Here is a 23,588-nt window from a genome sequence, read left to right as displayed (position 1 = left end):
TTATGCTCTTGTTTTAAAGCATTGTGAGATGTAGTTCAAATATTTACTTTGGAGAGTGTGGGTGTACTGGGGTCATGGGGTGGTTGAGAGTGAAGTCTATGTGTTGTATCAATTTTCACATAGTGTTTATTCTCTGGTTGTCGGTTTTGACAACGGCCGTGGTTTTTTCTCCGGTTTTGGAGTTTCCACGTTATATTCTTGTGTTGTTGATTGCACTCCTGGTTTTACTTTACTTCTTCAGCTGTGTTATTTCCTAACAGTGGTATCAGAGCTTCCGGTTCGATGGATATCACTTTGTGTGGTATTGCGAAGGTGCTGAAGAAGTGTGACATTGTGAAGGGCTGTTTTGGAATGTTCTGGCTAGGAACCAACCTGGTGCACGGTTTACAGTCGGTTTGCAGCTGTGATGTTGGAGTTGATGCAATCATGATTACACAAGGCGTTCTGGGCATGAGATTGTCCAGGTGGCACACGGGCATTGGTTGATATAGATGCAAGGTGTGTGGTGATAGCGTGCGGGCATTGGTTGGCATTGATGCAAGGTACGTGGTTATGTCGATGGCTGATGAACTTCCGGAGAAAGCCAACATGGAAGTTGCACCATAAATTTTCAGCAAGGTTTCGGCATGTGGAAATTCTTGGAATGGTTTAGTTCCAAGTGAAGAAAATTCTTGTGATGGTTTAGTTCCAAGTGTAGTGTACTCTTTTATGGTGGAGTATGATAATTTAATTTGTCGGTATATAGACAATGAGAATTATGTTTGTCGGTGAAGACAATGATTGTCGGTATATACAATGAAGACTGAAGACCATTACAATAAAGGTGGAGATTGTTGGGGTTGATTGCAATGTAAGTCCCACATTGCTAATGAAGGAGAAAAAAGATCAAGTTATGCATCTTGGAGAAGTCACACATCGCTTAGATTAGTGAGGGGTGAGAGGGTCCAAGGACTATATATAGGGATCTCAAGCTCCTTGTTTCAACACACCAAAACACCAAAGATGTAGCACCTGAAAACACTTTAAGTTTATATTTGTGTTTTCTTTTTCTCTTATGCTCTTGTTTTAAAGCATTGTGAGATGTAGTTCAAATATTTACTTTGGAGAGTGTGGGTGTACTGGGGTCATGGGGTGGTTGAGAGTGAAGTCTATGTGTTGTATCAATTTTCACATAGTGTTTATTCTCTGGTTGTCGGTTTTGACAACGGTCGTGGTTTTTTCTCCGGTTTTGGAGTTTCCACGTTATATTCTTGTGTTGTTGATTGCACTCCTGGTTTTACTTTACTTCTTCAGCTGTGTTATTTCCTAACAGACTCCACCTCATTATGCAGAATTGTAGTGGTACTGCTACAGTAAGGTATAGTTCTTTTATCCTTAATCATATTTCTTATAATCTTTGTCTATAGTTGTGATATTTCTTACAATCAATTGGCAAGGGGTCAAATATTGGGAAATTGAATTCGTGTGCATAGCTTGGTCCTTCCACGGCTTCCCTCAGGTACAAAATTTCAATACTTAACTTTTATGATCCATGAGATGTATGTACTGCGTGAACAAATTTTGAGTCTTTGTTTTCTAAAAAGTGTATCTTCTCATATGAGGTCAATTGCTGTTATAGATCTACTCCATAAGGCATGATATCATGGATGCCAAGTGTCTCATGCCAGGCTTGCTGTTAGCCATCAAAAAAGTAGTGCATCTCAAGGTAGCCAACTAATTAATTTGCTTAGTGTGATTCAATCTTTTCATTTCCCTTTTATCATCCAATAAGAATTTGTCATACGACATGGATAAGTTTTTGTGAACTTCCACAAGGCTCCATTGCCCATATATTTGCTTTAAATATTAAATTAATATATGGAGTTTTTATGTCCTAACTCAGAGCTTTTTGGAGAGTAAGAATTGAAGCAGCATTATGCATTGTAAGGCATCATCCTTTACACTTATCATAAAAAATTGAAATTGTTGTCCTGTTGGCAACTCTGAATCAGAATCTGTTACATATGCATTTGCTGTCATGTCCTCAGGCAAAAAATATTTGCTTTGCATCTTCCCTTTGTCTTAGGACTAATTGTTTCAGTCAAGAATTTTTAGCACAATGATGCGTATTAGAATTGTTGTTTCTTTCTAGAGCTCAACGCCCTCTTAAAGAATTTGTGAGATGTTCTATTAAATACATCTCATTTGAGCAGGTCCATATCTTTTTGAACTGTTGAGTGAAGAAAGTCTGCTGCCAAGAAGCCAGCAACAGGCACCAGGAAGATGAATGCAGCAGCAGGAAGAAAACAATCATTATGTCAGAAGTTCATAACTGATATGTTGCAGCCTGCTGAAAGTAAGAAAGATAAGGTAGTCTCCGTTAACAGGTTGAGGAATTTGAGTTGTTGATTCCAACCTGCTTGTTTGGACATGTTAAAGTTCAAATTAATACAATATTTGCTTGCTGTTGTGTTTCTTTTGAACAATGAATGAATGGATTCTTCATATACTTGGTCTATCACTTATTTCTCTTAACTGGCCATAATTTGAGGACTAGGAACTGCACAAACCAGGAGCTAATTATAGTGAATGTTTATGCATATGTAGTATCACAATTGGTAGAATGTGATCTATCCCGGTTAGTGACTTTCTTTCACCTTTTCTTTTTCTCTACATCTATAACACATAGTTTGAACATATACATAAATTCTAGCAAACCAATTAAGCTTTTTACTACAAGCCTACCTTTAGTAGATTAAGCTTTCTATTTTTTCTTCTGCAGGAAAAGAAAGATGACATAACTGAGGCTCCTTGACATGAACATTAAGATCAAATCCCTTCTTTAATCTTAGCTCAGGAAATACTGTACATGTTAGGTAGACCTTTCATGTGAAAGCTTCTTCAAGTAAACACTCCTCTTTGCAAGCATGACGGTTAAACTGAGAGGAACCGTTGCAGCATAATGCTTAAGTGTGTGACTGCTGACCATATGAAAAGTGTATGTATAGATCACTCTATTAGTAGACTCATGCAAGTGGATAAAAAATTGTTTTGAATAGTTATTTACCAGTTACAAAATTTCAATTAAAGACGTGAGTAAAATACACTTTAAGCCAATTTATGTCAGAATTTGAATGATTGTTATTATGAATTTAGAACCTGCCAAGATTTTTAAAATTATGTCTGCTTGGTACTAATTCCATTAATATCATTTACACAAATGACTGTTTTGAACAAATGATTGTCATGTTATTTTATCATCTGGGGGGATAGTGTCATTGTGTGGGATTGTCGTGGTTAATCATGGATCCCATAGAAATAGATGAACCCATGTCCTCTTCTTATTAGTCACAACCTTACTCTTTAAAATTTTACATGTGTATGAACATAAGGTTAAAAAAGGCAGACACGTAAATAACAAGGCATTTGCTTCCCTCATGAGAGATACCACTAGGCATTTTCTAGATCGCATAATGTGATTGGATGTTAACTATTTTACACTGACCGTACATATTTATTAAATTTAATTTTAAACTTTTCTTTAATTTATATAAATCATATTTTTTTAGGGAACTTCTACTATGTCATCTATAAGGCACTAGAGGACAAAAATTTATTACCTACAATTTGAAGTATAGGTAGAGTTAGAGAAGCAATAAATTGTCAAAATTAGGCTTAAATCTTAAATTAGTCACTGTCTTTGTGTCGCCGTTTGAGGTAGGTCCTTGACCGGAAATATTTGTACAAAAGGTCCTCACGAATGAAAAACGTATGGAGTCAGTCCTAGCCGGAGCTCCGGGCTCTGGTGAGTGATGAAATAACATGATGAGTGGATAAATGATGATGACGTGGCTTTAAAAAAACTTAAAAAAAATTAAAATTTAATTAATATTAAGTTGTTATATAAGCAAAATTAAATTTAAAAGGATTGTACAACATTAAAAGTGTTTGGAAAAACAGAATTCCCAGTTTTATTCTCAATTTTATTATGGCGAGGGGAAAAAATATATATGACGATTTACTCAGTGACTATTTTAAGCTTATATATGTCACTTTATCTTAATAAACTATTAAATTTTATATTAAATAATGCAAACATTTAGATAAACAAATAAAAAAACTCAAATAAATATAACTATTTTGCTTCTAAATAAAATCGAACACATTCATCGTAAAAAAAACTTTCAAGTTTATGTTTTGTTATATCTAAAATTAATTTTTTTTTATTTTAAACTTTCTTGTAATAAACATAAAAAATAATACATTTTAAAAAATTACAGGCTATCAATAAAAAATACTATCCTGTTGCAAGGGTCAACAATGATGAAAACCACAAATAAATTAATAATTTTGCTCTTACAAGACAAAAACAAACACGTTCATCATAAAAAAAAACTTATATGACGATTTACTCAGTGACTATTTTAAGCTTATATATGTCACTTTATTTTAATAAACTATTAAATTTTTATATTAAATAATTTAAATAATGCAAACATTTAGACAAACAAATAAAAAAACTCAAATAAATATAACTATTGTGCTTCTAAATAAAAATCAAACACATTCATCGTAAAAAAAACTTTCAAGTTTATGTTTTGTTATATCTAAAATTAATTTTTTTTATTTTAAAATTTCTTTTAATAAGCATAAAAAATAATACATTTTAAAAAATTACAGGCTATCAATAAAAAAATACTATCCTGTTGCATGGGTCAACAATGATGAAAATCACAAATAAATTAATAATTTTGCTCTTACAGGACAAAAACAAACACGTTCATCATAAAAAAAAAAACTTAAAAACAATGTACCATTTATAAAAGTAAACACATTTATCCCAAAACAAAACTTATAAATTTCTTGATATAATAAACATTTATTATTTTAATACCAAAAATATCTTTTAAAAAATAACACACAAATAATAAAAATAGACAAAATAAATAAAAATGAATATCCCCGTGCATCGCACGGGTCAAAAATACTAGTTTGTACATAAAATAAGAATACGTAAAATAAAAGGTAATTTAGAAAATTAAATCACACTAGACGTGCATTTTGTAGTCTATCTTGATTATGCAATCAAGCATTTCCCTAAAAAAAAATACCAAATACCTCACGAAAAAAGAATTTACATTCACTTCTATGCATTCTAGCATTCAAATACTACTAGAAAGTTAAAACAATGCGAATCATTTACAAAAGTAAGTAAGTAAGTCACCGTTGCACAATTTGAGTTATCGGATTCGTACTATCCCTTGGTGATCATGCATTATGCTACTCTGTTAAGTGTCTGAAGTACGCGCCACACTTGCGGCAACCCAACTTCACCGAAGGCTACCTCAATAATTTTTGGCTTGTGCTTTTAAAAAAGCCTACACCTTCTCTGCTGGTATACCCATTGCATGATTATGTGATTACTACCATAGAGGGATCTAGGAGGCATGACAAATGATCTCACTCGATTTTGAAAAAAAATGTTAGAAAAAAAATTTGTATAGTAAAAGTATGTGGTTTTAGATGACCCTTTGGTAAAAAATACTCTCACTTGTGTCCCACATTGCTAAATGTCATTTTTAGTAAAAATATGTGGTTTTTGATAGCTCATTTGGTAAAAAATGTCATCACTTGTGTCTCTTTTGGTAAATAATGCTCTAATTTCTAATAGCATATGTTAATTCTTTGATAAAAAATGCTCTCACTTGTGTCCCACATTGCTAAAAGTTCTCGTTAAATAGTAAAAATATGTGGTTTTTGAGGGCTCATTTGGTAAAAAAATATCCTCACTTATGTCCCTTTTGATAAAAAATGCGCTCATTTATAATAGTATATGTTAATTCTTTTATTACAAATTTACATATATATACTCCCTGCACAACATCAAATTTCTGGAGTGAATTCGTTCCCGGCCTTATACACACCGCCGGTTACACTATGGGAGCTGGCCATGCCCCAAGTCGTTACCTTTCCCTGATTATTCAGTTATTATTATAATTCTAATTATGTACTGTATTTTATTAGAGCAACTCCAACGCTGGTTTCTTAGACCAGTTGGAGTTGCTAAGGAACCGTTTCTTATTTTTTGCAGCATTGGAGCTGATCTATGTGGCAGTTTTAGTTTCTTAACTACAGTGCAGAGTTCCTTGTGCAAGGAACTCTGCTTTTTGGTTCCTTAACATTAAAAAGTAATATTTTCTCTCACTTGCTTCAACTGAATCCAGAGGGAAACGAAACAGAATGAAGGAAATCAACACAGTGCTTGCTCTTAAACCAGAATTCCAGAAATTTTATTCAACAATAAAATAAATACAAAATTATAATGAAATGTTTTAGAAGAAAGAAGATGTACAAATTTATTTACAACAGAAGATAAATTTTTTTACATAGAAAAAAAATAAAAAAACACAGAAGCTGAAAGGGAAGAACAGGAGCTCCGATCCGGTCGTTTTTGCTCCGATCTGGAAGGGAAATGAGAGAAGTTCAATAGAAGAGTACAGGATCTGACGAAAATCAACAAAATCAAGAGAAGTACAATAGAAGAGTACAAGATCTTACCTCAAATCGGCTTGCATGTGGGGGCAGATTGAGGCTCTATGGTGGCGGTGGTGGTTGTTTGGTGGCCGGTGGTGACTGCATGTGGTTGTTTGGTGGCGGTGGTGGTTGTTTGGTGGCCGGATTTCGTGAATGGAGAGGGAAGGGTTTTGGGGTTTCATGGAGAAGGGAGGGGGAAGGGTTTTAGGATTTCTTTGAAGAGAGGAAGGGAGGGGAAATGGTTGTTTGGCGGCGGTGTGAGGGAGAGAGATCGAAGAAGAAGCTGAGGGAGATCAGAGGATGAAGAAATCAGTTTTAGGTGAGGGAGAAGAGAGGAAAAAGAAGAGAGGAAGGAGAAGAAGTGGACGGCTAGGGTTAGGAAGGGATGAATGAGGGGAGAGAGTGGAAAAGTTGTTTATATAGTGGGTGACCGGCTGGAACCGGTTTAGACCAGTTGGAACCGGTTTTCTGCCCGTTTGGGCTTGGTTTGACCGGCCTGGCCGGTTTTTTTTTCTCTTTGGACTCTTTTTTTTTTTAAATCATCTTTGGAGCCCAATTTTTTTTTAAACTTTCAGCCCAAACATTAATTCTTAATTAATTAAAGAAATTAAAAGGAAATAATTAAATTTAATTATAGTATTGATTTAATTTTAAATTTTAAATCTAAATTGGGTGAAAATAAATATTATAAATTAATGTTGTATGGTGGGACACGGGTGGGACCCTTCAAATAGTAATTTAAGAAACCATGGGTTGGAGCAAAATCTGGTTCAGTTCCTTAGGAGTTCCTTAAGTCTGATGTGGCAGTACGGGCCCACAGGAATAGTGTAGAATAGTGCTGAATAGTGTGTTAAGAAACCAAATAAGGAATTGTGGGTTGGAGTTGCTCTTAGTTGTTAAACTGTCCCTTTAGACCAATTGTTTTCCTTGTGAAATATCCTCAAAATCTTGTACTTCCTTCACATGTGAGCCAATTAAGATCCGGCCAAGTCATTTATTGAGATTCACATGACTCCACACATTTGCTCCTTTGGGAAAATAGATAACTGACACATCTTCAACCTTTTCACCGCCCTCTCTTAGAACTTTAAAGGTTTAGCTACAAATTCAATTCAAATCAGAGACTGAAATCAAACCACACAACCAAATCAAACAGTGGTCGACAACGATGGAGAACAACGCCGAGGAGTCGCGGAAGCAAGCGAGGCTCGCCATTATGGAGCTGGCGAACATGATAAGCGTTCCCATGTCCCTCAACGCCGTCGTTCGCCTCAACGTCGCTGACGCCATCTGGCAAGGCGGTTCCAACGCTCCTCTCTCCGCCGCACAGATCCTTGAGCGCGTTCTTCCTGGCGGCGACGCTGAGAACCTCCAGCGCGTCCTCCGTATGCTGGCTAGCTACGGCGTCTTCGAGGAGCACATCGGCGGCGGCAAAAGAACATACTCCCTGACGGACGTTGGCAAAACGCTCGTTTCCGATGAACAAGGCCTATCCTATGCGGCTTATGTTCTCCAACACCACCAGGTCAGTTCATAAATTTTTTGAATAAAAGAAAAGCATTAGCAGTATCTAAAATCGTTTTCAAAAAAATATCTAAAATCACTTACTTGTATTATTATTATTGACTTTAAAAAAAAAATTACTATTATTATTACAAAATGCTATTTTTAATAGTTAACACATGCCTGCTCTGAACAAAACCTTTGAAGATGATTCTGTACTCCAATTCGGTAGAGGAACTTTAGAACACTTTTGCGGAAATGCACTTGATCGGTGCTGTATATTCAAAGTGGCTTACTCATGGGTGCCGGTGATGCTATGATAAAAATTTGTTATTTGAACTTTTAGGTCAAGAGTTTTGAATTTTTAAAGCAAATATTTGACATTCATCACTTTTGAGTCGAAATTGTGATAGTAATTTAACACACTATAGTATTTTTCAAGAGGCCTCACCCCTCCATGTAAAAAAAACCCTAGTATATTCAAAAATTTAGGATAAAACTAAATTTCAGTTCTAGCTAATGGTAAAAAACTTTTACAATTGATGAAGTTATATATTTAAATTTGGATATAATTTACACCGTTTTTGCACACATATAATCTCTATATTGTTGTATTTTATGGGGTAATTACATGTATGCCTTGTAGGATGCGTTGATGAGAGCATGGCCATTGGTACATGAGGCAGTTGTGGACCCTACGAGGGAGCCCTTTGAGAGGGCAAACGGAGAGGCAGCATACATGTACTATCTGAAGCAATCAGAGATGAACGAGTTAATGTTGAAGGCCATGTCAGGGGTCTCAGTGCCCTTTATGAGGGCAATGTTGGATGGATATGATGGCTTCCAAGGTGTGGAGAAGTTGGTGGACGTGGGTGGCAGCGGCGGTGACTGCCTCCGCATGATCTTGCAGAAACACCCCTCCATCAAGGAAGGAATCAACTTTGACCTCCCTGAAGTTGTCGCCAAAGCACCACAAATTCCAAGTAAGTAAAATTAATTAATCAAAATTGCGTTTATTTTAGCTTTTTTTTAAATCATTTTTTAATTAAAAATATTTTCTTACAAAAATGACATATTTCTTTGTTTCAATTTTTTTATTAAAAAATATTATTTTTTAAAAAGCTGAAATCATATTATAATGAAAATGTACTTTTATTAGCTTATTGGGAAAATCTATTATGTTAGATGAGATAGAACATAAAAGAATAATTTAAAATAGTAAACACAAATCAACTTTTTTTTTTCAAAATCTCTAAAAATTAATTTTTTTAAATAGATATTAATCATTATTTTTTAATATGAAAGTAACACACCCTAAACCACCTTTCACATTATCGGCGTGTTGCTTTCGTGATTGGAAAATCTATAATCTGTTAATCACTTATAGAAATTAGAAAGTCAATTACAGAATAGAACTTATGAGATTTATTTATCAGTACTTGGTAAGATTCGGTTGTGATTTCTGAACTATGATATGAAAATTGTAGGTGTAACCCATGTGGGTGGTGACATGTTCAAATATATTCCCCAAGCGGATGCTATCTTTATGAAGGTGCGTCTTCCCTTCCCGAAATATTCTCATAGCTCTGCCTGCATATCTATCTAATTTTATTTTTTGGCTGATAGTAAAACTTTGGCCATTCTTAATTTGCAAAAATACAAAATTGTTGTCTTTCTGAAAATATCTTCGCCTGATTAATTAACCATTTCCAACATAAATATAATGAAAATCAACTATTAATACGGAAATCCTACTTTGTGATGAAGAAAAAAATAAGAATATGGTGTGGTCCCTACGATATTGCTGCTAGTAATAATAATTTGTCCTCTTGCTTATAAAAAAAACTAATTTGTCCTCTTGTTTTTATAAACGTTATCTCGACATTAGTATTATTATTATTACAAAAACATTTCATTGTCAGTATTCACCATATTTCCTCGACTTTGTTCTTTTTTCAGAAAAATGAAAAGGAAGAGAGAACTTATGAATAACATGTATGGGAAATTATTATTTTGGGGATTCAATAATTTAGTTTAGGTGTCCACTAAGGTGAGAACTTTATTATTTTGGTTCATTGATGCACCATTAATTAAATACCATTGAATCTAAGATTCCTGGAATATTCTTCAAATGAATGTTAAGATTGAATGAATAACCAAAGGTAAAAATGTAAATCGACCACACCCATCGTTCAACAACAGAACTTGTTGCAGCCCCATCGCCATAACTGTAGAGTCGTCATAGAACCAGAACTGGGCATGCTCAAGAGCTACTCTGCCTCCTTATGAGACTAAAACCTTCAACACATCCCTTTGCAGCAGATCCACCCACCACCACCACCATCATAGAGAAAACCTCCAAAATTCAAACAACAGCCACCACCAGAGTGGAAGAATCTTCAAAGACCCTCAATTTCTTTTACATCTGCTCCCAGATCCTTCTTCTCGTCGCCTCACCAGAGACTCCGACACCAAGCGTCTGTCGTCTTCATCACTCACTACTGCGGGTTTCAGAACCCGACGAGCAAGCCTCCGTTGCCATCACCATCCCATTTGTCGCCCTGGCTTTCTCTAGAACTCTTTGTGGAGAAATAGAAACCCTAGCCAACCTTGAGTCTCCTCCTATGGTTGAAATCTTGGCTGAGCTCCCACAAAGATTCCATCTTTATCATTTTGTGAGTCTATTACTGGATTGCCTAGACTTGCCTTGTTCGTGGTTGTGGTTGTAACCCCAAGCTCACATCTTTCCTCTTCACCATGAACATCTGAAGCCAGATCAAGATGTGGTTTAGTTGAATCTCTCTCTAGCTACAAGGATTTCAAGGTCGTGGAATCCATATTTGAGGGTTCATATTGTGTTTCTGGTGTTTTTTCCCTTCAAAAAATTTAATTTTTTTTATCTCTTTTCAATTTTTCTGTTTTGCTGTTGATGATGGGGGAAGAAAGATTAGAGCTTTCTTGTACATTCAACAAATAAACGGAAGGAAAATCACAATTGTAAGGGCGCAGAGGAAGGAAAGAGTGGAAGGGAGGAGAGAGGAAGGATGAAGGAGAGGAAGGTGAAGATTTAGGTTGATCTGTGAGATTGAGAGACAGGTAGAGAGTGGGAGAGAGAAGGTGAGAGAGGGATAGAGTCTAAAATATCCCTCATGCAAAGCTTGTAATACCTGTAGTGCACCGATATACTAAAATAATAAAAGTCCACCTAGTTAGTTTAAACATATTTAGTTTAAAGCAATAAATCCAAACATATTAAAATATTAATTACTTTATACGTATAGTTATAAAAAAAATAGTCAGGTTATTAATTAAGGGTTATCTAAATTACCAAATGTAAATATGCCTTTGCTAGAAATGGTTTATCTTATCTCACTTGAGAGCGTATGATCTCCTGCCCTCTTTTTACTTTAGTGTTTTTTATGTTTGACTCCAGTAGTACATGGTACTTGAGGAAGCTAGTTTTCTTTCTTTGTTTTTAACTTTTAGTCTCGACCTTAATTAATTAAGAAAATATAAATATTTAGTGAAATCACTTTAACCTAGGTGGTCGAATCATATTTGATGTGTTTAAACTTTTTTTATCTCCTAAACTATGTTCATATATTATTGAACCGGCTAGTATTAGGCTAATCTGAACCAATATTTATGTTCCGGAATGGAACATTGAGAACGGGGGTAGTACCCAAGATGTAGAGAGATTGCACTTAGAGAGAGAAAACTAGAGAGAGAAATGCTGAATTACATGTATATTTTTCCAAATGAGCCAAGAGTCCCTTACAATTGGTATCTGCTACCTATTTATAGAGGTAGTGTTGGGCCCTCATATGCTAATGTCCTTAATGGGCCGTGTGGGCCTGGCTGAACGAGGCCCAACCCTACTGGCTTGGGGACCCGCCACGGGGCGGTCAAAACCCTGGGCGTTGCCCCTCTAGGGGCTCGCCTAGTCCACAAGTCCACAAGACACCGAGCTCGAAGCATGAGAGCTAAGTGTGTCTTTAAGAAAACTATAACTGCCTAATGCTTATCCATCGTGTATGCAAAAATCCAAGTCGCCAACATGGCGTGAAAAGATGAAGGGCGAGCGCCCTTGGTCCGCAAGTCCACAAGCTCGAAGCAGGAGAGCGAAGTGTGTCTTCAAAATGTGACCGCCAATCTCTGTCCCCTTGTGATCCCCCTAGCAGGTCGCCCGTTGCCACTTTCCACTTAGTACGGCGTTCCTCGGCTGGCGGTTTCGACCAACGCGCAGGAACTATTCCCAAGCTTCTAGTTGCAATAGCTTCCCCGCCTAGAAGATCACCTAGCCACGCTACTTGGCGGGATCAACAAAGAATGTATAAAGCGTGTAGGTCGCCGACATGACGCAAATGAAACACAAACTGCCAATAGGCGCAAGAAAATACACAAATACATGAATCTCCGATTGACGCGGGACCTAGAAAGATGGTGTACAAACGCCTACAAGATTAAGGAGTCGTGGTGGCCCGCCACATATGACGTGACTCGCTGAATAGAAGCTGGCTCGCCTGGTGACATGGTCTCCTGCCAATCTCTCCCGCATCCGCCCCTCGTAGCATCTTCACGGATCAAGACAAGTTGCTTCCTGGGCGAGTCCCCTAATATGGTGAAGGGACTCAACCAGTCCACAAGACACTGAGCTCGAAGCATGAGAGCGCAATGTGTCTTCAAGCCGAAGTCGCCGCCGCATCGTCCCTAGGAGAAGATCCGCCCAGCACGCATTGCTCCTTCTCTCGCCATAGTCCACAAGTCCACCAGACTCTGTCCAAGTCATGAGGAGTAGGAGTGTCCTCACTCGCCGCATCGCCATCACCATCCTGCTTTAGCCTGTTTCCTGTTTAGAACATTTCTCAACTACAAATAATCATCAGTTGCCTCAGGAATCATAATTCAAATTTCATCATTTCCAGCAGGTTTATCAAATCATACAATTCAGTTATAAGCATGCAATCACCTAATCATCAAAGAAATATCAACCACCAAAGATGTGCTCTTATCAAGACCATGAGTAAAGATGTTGTAAAACATCATGACCATGTGTTTAAAAATAAAGTTAATAAATCTAAGTTAAAACCAATTTTGTCAAAGAATTTTGTGCCTTATAAGAAATTTCTTTGGCTTGCTCGCCACTCTCAGCGTAAGGCCGCCACCATTTTGCGGTAGGTCGCTACCCTCATTTTTTGCGGTAGGTCGCGACCCTTTAGCGGTAGGTCGCCATCCTCTTGCGGTAGGTCGCGACCCTCTTGCGGTAGGTCGCCACCCTTAGCGTGAGGTCGCCACCCTTTTGGCGACTTTTGTGTGTCTAGAAACTGAGTCTTACAGGTCGCCACCCATAGCGTTTGGTCGCCACCCTTTGGCATGAGGTCACCACCCTAGCGGTAGGTCGCCACCCTTGGTGTGATCGTCCCATTTCGGGACTCAATGTGCTTTGGGTTCCAATGGCCAGTTGGATTACCAAAGCGGTGCTCAGTAGAATGGGTAACTTGTACCCCACACATCGCCAATGAATCCAATTGTTATGTGGGCTTTTCCGGGGCTAACTCAGTTCATTGTGAAACTTGTTTCACTTTGTAACTAAATCGCGCCATCAGGAGCTTGTCCCACCCAACAACAAACCGCTTATGGAGGAGTCTTCCAAGCTAAATCATGAGCTCATCAGAATTTGAAAACTGAAATCAATCTTCAGAATGCGAAAGAATTTTGGAAAGAATTTTCATAACTTTCATATGCAACTTTCATATATCTTCACAAACTTTTGAAAGGTGTGCCTCAATTTTCAAAATGAAGTTTTACTAAAAGGAAGATAGCCAATCAACATGATAGAAAGGGCATGTGACATTCACTAAACACCCAAGCAAATAATCATCGCATCCTCCAATTCATTTAACTTCAACAAATAAAACCACTTTGCTAAGTATGAGAGTTAACATCATATAAAAACTAGCATGCTTGAATCAATTACGCCCCCAACTTTAGCTCTAGGTGCAAGCATTTATCTCAAAACAGATGCAAAGAATTTTAGAAACCACACCTTTAAACAGCTCTAGATCTCATAAATCTCTTTCACATGTTAGGCAAAGACATAAAGCAGAAACATATCAGAACTATCCAGAAAATCAATCAGCTCAATTTCAGCAAAGGGAGACCACATTAAACAGTTCAACATTGGCGCCAAACGCCTAAATAATCAGAATAAAAAAGGGATTTAATGAGGAGATTGTGCAAACCAGGCGTAATATCTCAGTTCCAGGCCTCAAGCGTCCTTTTTAGGAGATTACATACTTCTGGATTAGTTCCTTGACCTTGAAAGTATCTGATAGTGGTTATCCCCTATTTCTGGTTTTGCTTGTAAAATCACAAGTCACCATTGCTCATGTTTTTTATCTGTATCATTGAGGCTGCATAAAGAGGTCTTCCCTTTCCCTGCTTTCTCTCCTCTTTTGGCGGATGAACCATTTCCTCTAATAACCCGATGCTGGCACCACCAAAGCACAATTCTGCTTTGCATGAGTCCCCAAAATTTGACCTGTACCTTGAAGCGCTGGAGGTACTATACGACTACTTCAATTTGCTAAGTGAATTAGAATGCTCGCGTGCATGCCCAAAACTCAATGAAACAACGACGGCGACATTACGTATGTTGATCGGTGGTGTCCTTAAACACCTCGCCAGAAAGAAGCGAATCTGACAACAATGGAATGGAGCGTAAACAACAATCGACAAATTCCCAGCTTCGCAAACTTCCCTCGCCATCTCTAACTTCTTTCGCCATCTCTTCTCTCGCCATCTCCGACACCAATTCAAAACGTCTTCCCCGGAATTCCATCGCCGAAGCAAAAGATGCTCGCCAGATTTCCACCGCCGAAGCCAACATTGTCACCAAAGCCAACATGTTCGCCAGAGCCAACATGTTCGCCGGACTTGCGTCGCCAAAGCCAACATGTTCGCCGGACTTCCCTCGCCAAAGCAAACGTGCTCGCCAGAAGTCCGCCGCCAACACTTGCTCACCGCCTAACTTCAACGCCGCCGACACTTGCTCGCCGAACTTCAACCGCCAAAACAAAAGCGTGCCCGCCAGAATTCCAACGCCTCATCAAAAAACGTCTCGGGATTGGCTCTGCTCCTCATGTATTGTGCCCTGGTCAGATTCCTCGCCTCTGTTCTTTTCTTCGTCATTACCGATCTGCTCTCCCTTGCCTACATGCTTCCTCGATCTGAAGCTTCACCTCTGTTGACGCTCTTCATTGTCGGTCTTAACCGTGTTGCTCCGATCTGCCATCGCTGGATGCGCCTTGAAGAACTAACACACTTCTACACGTTGAATCTCGATCTGTCATTCTCTCGTGAGCGCACCCTGTTCCTTCCCCTCCGCATTGGCACCGATCTACTCTTCATCAGTCTCTTTGTTGTTCTCGATCCGAAACTTCTCCTTTTATCGCTGTTTTTTCTCCCGTTTCGAAACCTGATCAGCTTTCTTGATCCGTCATTCTCCCGTCCACTATAGCCACTGAGTTTCATCGATTCCTTTCTCAGTCTCGAATTCGCTCCCGCTCCGTCGATTGACAACAGCGATCAAGCTTCCACCACGATCCGCCTGTGATGCCGCAATAATCAACAGATCCGTCCACTCTAAATCGCAAATCCCCTCCTCCCAGTAGCACAGGCGGTTCCGCCTCAGAATGCGTGGCTTGTCTTCGATGCTTCTATTCCCGAACTTCCGCCGCCATCGTTGGCGAACCTTGTGGAAGAAGATGCTGCCGAGAGAACTGTGGTGACACGGATTCTTGAAGGTCAAGGTGCATTGTATTCCTTTTCCAATCCAGAGCCCAAAAAGATCATCTAAGATCCATTTCCGTCATCAAAATCCGTCCCGCAAAATCCACGAAAATCAACGAAAATCTCAAGCAAAATCAGTTGTGCAATCAATCCACGTGATCCGGGAATCAAAAGTTTATCGTTCCCCACAGACGGCGCCAAATGTTCCGGAATGGAACATTGAGAACAGGGGTAGTACCCAAGATGTAGAGAGATTGCACTTAGAGAGAGAAAACTAGAGAGAGAAATGCTGAATTACATGTATATTTTTTCAAATGAGCCAAGAGTCCCTTACAATTTGTATCTGCTACCTATTTATAGAGGTAGTGTTGGACCCCCATATGCTAATGTCCTTAATGGGCCGTGTGAGCCTGGCTGAACGAGGCCCAACCCTACTGGCTTGGGGACCCGCCACGGGGCGGTCAAAACCCTGGGCGAGCCCCTAGAGGGGCAACGCCCAGTCCAATTTACCTTGTAGATTTATATAACCCGGTTACTAAATATAGAAGATATAATTATATGATGTACCTCACGGGTCTTCTTAAGTAGAAACCTGTCAGTATGCCACACAACTCGTGGCTAGGATTCACTGTGACCAATTAGGATTTTTCATCTTCTCTAAAAAACCAATATTGGCTCCACAGCCTCCACCAGAACTTGTAGAAATGAAATAAATGATATTATCTTTTCATTTTATATCTATTTTTGGATTCAATAATTTATAATAAAAATGGAAAATAAATATATTCTTTTATATTTGTAGACGATGTGAAAAATTATAGCTTAATCACCATCAGCGTAAAATTGTACTCAATCATAAATCATTGATTCGAATCCATCCATGTAACAAGCAGTGGCGCGGAGCTAGAAATATTTTTTTCGGGGGCCAAAATAAGATTTCAATAGATAAATTCAAATAATTTTTATGAGCAATACACACAAATGTTCATAAAAAAATCAAAGATTAAATCGATTCATATAATATGAATATTAGAACTTTATTACAAGTTATGTTAATATTTTTGAAAGTTTACTTCTCATTTTTTCTAATTTTGTATTCTCTTGATCTATATCTTTGCTTTAAATGTTTTTTTTTATCTTCATCAAATTTTTTATTTTATTTCATTATTCTAACAATTTTTTCTCTTGACAAAAGAATTTATTCTTTTTCTTATGCTTTTGAGAAATTTATCACACTTACATATTCAAAGAGTGTTAAATAAACAAGTATTAAAATTTTTACACATTTGCCTAAGTGGTTAAAAGGGGAATAATGTAAAATTATTAGGGTTGACAATGGCCCCGTGGGTGCGGGTTTGGCCATTCCCACGCCCAAACCCAAACTTAACACCCAAACCCAAACCCAAACTCAAATTCAATATGAGTGCAAAAGTTAAACCCAAACCCAAACCCATGGGTTTCGGGTACCGAACCCAAACCCAAAACCCAATGTGAGCACCGAACCGACAAAAAATAAAGAATATCAATCCGGAAACAACATGTACATAAGAGAACAACATAAGCATAAACTGATCAAACCTCATTATCATTCCAATACAAAGGAAAAAATATAGTTCATGAACATAAGCCTACTTAGTAACTTAAAAAAAAACTCTACTTAGTAGCTTTAATAGTATATATATAAGGGTTGATAATTACATGGTAATTACATGCATAAGACTTCGGGTTTGGGTGCGGGTTTAATCAATCCCACACCCAAACCCAAACATGTTTTAAAATTTGGGTGAAACCCAAACCCGAACCCAAACCCAAAGCCAAAGAAATCAGGTTGCGCCCACAATTTCGGTTCGGGTTGGGCCCCGCGAGTTTGGGTTTTCCTGCCATCTCTAAAAATTATTACTCAAGTAAATATTCAAAGAGTTTTTTTTACGGTCAAATATTCAAAGAGTGTTAAAAAACAAGTATTAAAATTTTTACACATTTGCCTAAGTGGTTAAAAGGGAAATAATGTAAAAAAAAACCCAAGCTGTTAAAAGGGAAATAATGTAAAATGACTACTCAAAATGAAACTTGGTGGGATGCGAGCCTGGTACAGGGATCCAAACGCAAGTTCTGTTACCACTGGACCACCACGGATTTTGATATGAAGGATTCATCTGTTACATATATATTACACTACCTGTATACAAAAAAAATATAAAGTATTTCCAATATAAAATAAATTTTTAAGGGGTTTTGGTGGGGGGAGGGGGGGGGGGGGCATGGCCATCCCCTGCCCCTATGATGTTCCGCCACCGGTAACAAGTCACAACTACATTTAAATTAAAAATTCACATGATTAGATGCATGAGCATGGCTGAGAATGTGGATCAACCCGACCTAACCCATTTTCAACACGTAAAATATAAGAGTTGGTTGGGTTGACTTGTTTTGAAATATGGGTTGAAGATCTCACCCGCCTTGCATTAAGTTGGCTTCGTGGGTTGAACCACCAAAATTTGAAAAATAAAAACCTTTTAAGAAGTGGAAAATGTGGTATATAATAATCTACACAAATTTAACATTTATCATGATTTAAATTATAGACTTGTACAAATCTTCAAATTGTGGCTTTGTTACCCATATGGTGTAGTTTTATATGTTATTTACAAATCTAGTGTAACTTTTACGTTTTTACGAGTTAGGTGTAAGTTGATGTTTGATTTGACGAGTTTGGGTTAAGAAATTCATGTTTTAAAGATGTCTCTTTCAATTGACGACTTTATTTTATTTATTTTTTAATTTTAGAGAAATCTATTTTCCAAATGGAGACTTATCTTATTTTTTGAAGAGTCACCTTATTGATTGTCGACTCATTTTTTTTTAATTTTTTTTTATAGAAGTATACTTCCAAATGGTACTCTTATTGTTTAAAGAATTTCCTTTGAATTGATGAATCTTGGTTTTTTTTATTTTTTTATAGAAGTTTGCTATCAAATAAAGAGATTCCTCTTATTTTTATAAGCATTTTTGCAGAAGTCTTCATGGCAAATCCATTTGGAGGTTAAACTTATATATAAAAGTAAACAAGAGTCGCTAATTGAAAATGAGACTCTTTAAAAAATAAAGAAGTTTTCAATTGGAAGGTGACTTCTAGAAAAAATAAATAAATAAAAAGAAACAAGAGTCGTCAATTGAAATACGGAAACTCTTTAGAAAAATAGAAGTCTTCATTTGAAAATAGACTTCATAAAAAAATAAAAAGAAACTAGAGTCCCCAATTGAAAAGGAGACTCTTGAAAAAATTGAAGTCACCAAATCAATTGACAACTTACACCTAACTCGTAAAAAAGTATAAAGTTACACTAGATTTGTAAATAACTCATAAAACTACACCATATGTGTAAAAAAAGCCTCATATTGTTTAATAGCAAATCATCCGAAAATAATTTTTTTATTCGTTTTAACCTGTAATGTACAGGATCTTCAAATCATTCAAACAAAGCTGAAGTTGTGTTCGCATCCCTAAGTCATGATTTAAAATTTTTCCTTTACAAATTAGAATCATAAATGGAACTGATTTTTTGGATTAATAAAAGGCCTAAGAGTGAGGCCACCTAGAGTTAACTTTTATTTGAAATAGTAAAACTCAAATAAAATTATACATATTTTTAAAATTGGTGACTCGATGAGCCAATCAACCCATTCAGCATTTAACTCGATTTAAAAGTGGATTAAGTGGATTGAGTTAAAATGGGTTGAAGGATCATATACATTACAATTACAAATAAAATTGATTTTTTTATAAAATAAAAGGCCTAACAGTGAGGCCAACTAGAGTTAAATTTTATTTGAAATAGTAAAACTCAAACAAACAAAATTATATATATATATATATATATTTTATATATTAAAATCGGTGATTCGATGAGCTAATCTGCCCCATTTAGCTTTTAACTCGTTTTAAAAGTGAATTAGGTGTATTGAGTTAAAAGGGTTGAAGGATCGGGTCGGTTTCGACATTTTGGAGGCTCTTGGCAAATAATAAAAATGGACCCCTAATAATTTTAACGTTCAAAATTTTATTAGAACAATTATGTTTGTTTGTTTGGCAACTGACATTTTGCAACCCGCCCAGAGGTCGAGTAAAGTAACATACACAGTTACTAACAATTAGACCAACTCAAGTCATTAATAACATCTTGAACATTACTTATTATAACTAAATTTTATTTTAGGGGAAAGTTTAATGAGAATTTTTTTTGGGGCCCCTTCTTTTTTGAGGCCTTGGGCTGTGGGCCTGCTTGCACAGGCCCAAGGCCGGCCCTGATCGTATAGATTACAATTACAAATAAAACTGATTTTTTAGATAAAATAAAAAACCCAAGATTGAGGCCAACTAGAGTTAACTTTTGTTTGAAATTGTAAAACTCAATCAAAATTATACATATATATATATATATATATATATGGGGAATGCTAACTTACTCACACTTATTTTTTAGAAGGAGTAAGTTAGCACTTAACACCTTTTCATTTAGACAAAAATATCCCTTATTGTAAACTTCAAAACAATTTTACTTATGGGGTATTAAGTAATTTAAACTATCTTTTTTTTTATTTCTAAACTGCAGTTTTTTTTTGTAACCAATGCAGTTTTTTTTTTCTACTTTCCCCTTCATCGTTCCCTGCTTTCTTCCCTTTCACAAAACCTTGCCGTCAATGGTTAAATCTTCATTTTCAATCTCCAATCCAATCTAAAACAGATAACTCCACTGCTTGGAGGTTATATGTGTGGACAAAAGAGAACGGCGAGGGTGGCTCCTCTTGACTGCGACGCATCAACCATCCTGCGACGGCGGTGCTGAGAATCAGATCGAGAGGGGAAGCTCGCGGTAAGGGAGGCCGGAGCGGTGGCACAACCGTGATGGTTCCGGCGGCGAGGTTCGGACAACGTAGTGGTTCGGTGCGACGCAATTCAGACAGTAGGAACGATGGTCAAGCTGCATATCTCCTTTCTAATTGATAAACTCTTTGAAGTTACAGATCTTAGTGGGGAAGTGGGAAAGGTAGACGTGGGGGGTGGAAAGAGAACAGGGAAGGGTTAGGAAAATTACCAAGGGGCACATACTTCTAATGCTTTGAAAAAAGAGAGAGTGGGTATTTTTGTCCAAAATAAAAGGTGTTGAGTGCTAACTTACTCCTTCTAAAAAACAAGTGGGAGTAAGTTAGCATTCCCCTATATATATATATATATATATATATATATATATATATATATATATATATATATATATATATATATATTTTTTTTTAAATTGCTGATTCGATGAGCCAACCCGCCCAATTCAGCTTTTATTAGGTGGATTCATGCCCCGTTTGGAAAAACAACTTAAATAAGCGCTTATTCAAAAGCTATTTTAAAAATTTTATTGAAATAAATCGAAAATAAGCTATATATAAGCACAAACTCTTTTTCACAAGCTATCCTGAATAACTTATGAAAATAAGCTCAAAACAGCTTATGGTAGGCCATAAGTAGTTTGCATAAGCTCTCTCAAACACTGACGTAAGCGCTTATGCTATCTGATAAGCTCAAATAAATTCTTCCAAACAAACGGGGCAATCAAAATGGGTTGAAGATCATACACATTACCCCACCCCCACCCTGTTTAAGTGATTTGACCCACAAGTGAAACCGTTTTACCACCACTGTGTAATTAGTCTTGTTACATATGGTTTGGGTTTTATTTGACAGTGGGTGCTGACAACATGGACCGACGAGGAATGCAAGCACATAATGGTGAACTGTTACAAGGCACTTCCAAAGGGAGGAAAACTAATGGCTTGTGAGCCAGTGCTTCCAGAAAATTCCGATGATAGTCACAGAACCAGAGCATTGCTTGAGGGTGATATATTCGTGATGACAATCTACAGAGCCAAGGGGAAGCACAGGACTGAAGAACAGTTCAGGCAGCTAGCCATTTCAGCAGGTTTTAATCGTTTCAGATCCTTTCATGTTGACCATTTCTATACCGTCCTTGAGTTTCAGAAATGAAAAGTTAACTGCTCAGTGTTTCCATGATTTTATGGACTGAATCTATGTGGTTCGTGGTATAATTTGGTTAAATGTTTTTGGATATATGTGTTGGTTGGTTCAAAACATCAAATTAAATAAAGGCTTAATCCTGTTTTTGATCCCTAACCTTTGGCATAAATATGGCTTTAGTCCCTCGCCGGAGTAAAGGTGGGTATTGGTCCCCAATTTTTGGCAAAATGATTGGTTTTGGTCCTTCCGACCAGTAAGGTCAACGCCGGAGCTCCAGGAATCCCATGTGGTATTGCCACGTCATTTATTGAGTCCGCTTGGATTTTCTATTTTCTTTTTCATTTAAAAAAAAATTAAAACACAAATTAGTTAACAACATCATCTTCATTCATTGCATCTTCTTCATCATTATCAACATCATCTTCAACCCACCATCACCATTATTTTTCTTTCTCTTCTCTCCCCCAACTCAAACTCATTTCTCTCCTCACTTCTTCCAATACAAGAAAACGAAAGAGGCCAGAAACAAAGAAAAAAGTAGACAAGAACCAGGACAATAGGAATCAGAGATTGGGGAAAAAAAGAAACAGGGGTGTCAAATCATGCAGCAAGGGCAATCAAAATTGCACCATTCCTTAATAAAGCTAAGGATACACTAACAAACAAAAAAAAGCAAGGACCTAGCTTTACTTCATGAATGAAAGTAACAATGGGTAGCATGTTTTGTTTTTTCCGGGAGATCAAGACATGGGGCAGCAAATGGTTGATTGCAGTGGAGAAAAACCCAGATCTGGTCCATTCCGGGCCATCCATCATAGCCACGCGCGGAGAAGAGGCCGATGGGGCAAGAAAGGTGGCTAGGGTTTCAAAGAAAAAAAGAAGGAGAGGAGAGAAACAGTAACAGAAGCAGAGAAAGAGAGCGTGAAAAAGAAAGGGAAGATAGGGTTGAGGTTGGGGGTGGTGGTGGGGTTGGTGTTGTGTGAAGAATCAGTGGTGAAGATGGGGTTGGGGTTGGGGATGGAGTGTCTGTAAATTTATGGATTTGGGAGTGTTAAGGAAAAGAAGATGAGGAAGGATGGTGGTGTTGAATGTTGATAATGATGATGCAGAAATCTGGGTGATGGTTTTAATTAATTAAAAAAGAGGTTAATTAGTGAGAGTTAATTAATGTTTTAATTTAATGAAAAAAGAAAAAATCTAGCGAGGCTCATTAATTGACGTGGCAAGGGCCACATCAGCTGGCAGAGCTCCGACGTTGACTCAACCGGCCGGAAGGACCAAAGCCAATCATTTTGCCAAAAACTAGGGACCAATTCCCACCTTTACCCCGACGAGGGACTAAAGCCATATTTATGCCAAAGATTAGGGACCAAAAACTGGATTAAGCCTTAAATAAATATTGAAAGCAGGGACGGATGGATCATTACTGCTAGGTTGGGGGGGGGGGGCACATATAGTTAATTTAATAGGATAAATAACTAATACACATGTATCAATTTTATTAATTTTGTGACATCTGAAATAAATTAAAATTATAAATGATAAAAGATGTAAGATAGAATGATATGGTTGGTTGTTATTTGTATAAAATTATTTACATTGTTAAAGTGTATAATAATCAAACTAAATTGTCAATGATATTATTGTTGGGGGAGAAGGGGAACCTAAAGTATGAGATCATGCACCATTGAGTGAACATACTATAAGAGATTTGGACGCCACATCTTTTCCAAAAGTCGTAAGACATTGAGTA

General features: G+C 37.2%; 1 protein-coding gene and 1 long non-coding RNA gene across 2 annotated transcripts; one reads left to right on the top strand and one right to left on the bottom strand.

The window, feature by feature from the left end:
• Positions 1–6,247: 6,247 nt before the first annotated feature.
• On the bottom strand, positions 6,248–7,055 carry LOC130748559 (uncharacterized). Its single transcript, XR_009022731.1, has 2 exons — positions 6,538–7,055; positions 6,248–6,440 (listed from the first exon to the last, which is right to left on the bottom strand). It is a non-coding gene; the product is annotated as an uncharacterized LOC130748559 (long non-coding RNA).
• Positions 7,056–7,464: 409 nt separating this feature from the next.
• LOC130742971 (nicotinate N-methyltransferase 1) lies at positions 7,465–21,991 on the top strand. The gene is made up of 4 exons (XM_057595084.1): positions 7,465–8,038; positions 8,663–8,999; positions 9,504–9,568; positions 21,545–21,991. Exons 1-4 carry the CDS (start codon positions 7,682–7,684, stop codon positions 21,842–21,844), a joined length of 1,059 nt encoding a protein of 352 aa, XP_057451067.1. The 5' UTR covers positions 7,465–7,681; the 3' UTR covers positions 21,845–21,991.
• The last annotated feature ends 1,597 nt before the right edge of the window (positions 21,992–23,588 follow it).

The sequence above is a fragment of the Lotus japonicus genome, chromosome 3 (assembly GCF_012489685.1).
Source record: "Lotus japonicus ecotype B-129 chromosome 3, LjGifu_v1.2".
Lineage (NCBI taxonomy): Eukaryota > Viridiplantae > Streptophyta > Magnoliopsida > Fabales > Fabaceae > Lotus > Lotus japonicus.
This window is presented reverse-complemented; position numbering and strand designations above follow the sequence as displayed.

What these genes read in the sequence shown, in the direction of transcription:
- LOC130742971 (XM_057595084.1), top strand. Translation starts at nt 7,682, where the DNA reads ATGGAGAACAACGCCGAGGAGTCGCGGAAGCAAGCGAGGCTCGCCATT. An exon ending in CAAAGCACCACAAATTCCAA is followed by an intron (nt 9,000 to 9,503) that starts GTAAGTAAAATT and finishes TGAAAATTGTAG; the next exon opens with GTGTAACCCATGTGGGTGGT. An exon ending in CGGATGCTATCTTTATGAAG is followed by an intron (nt 9,569 to 21,544) that starts GTGCGTCTTCCC and finishes TTTATTTGACAG; the next exon opens with TGGGTGCTGACAACATGGAC.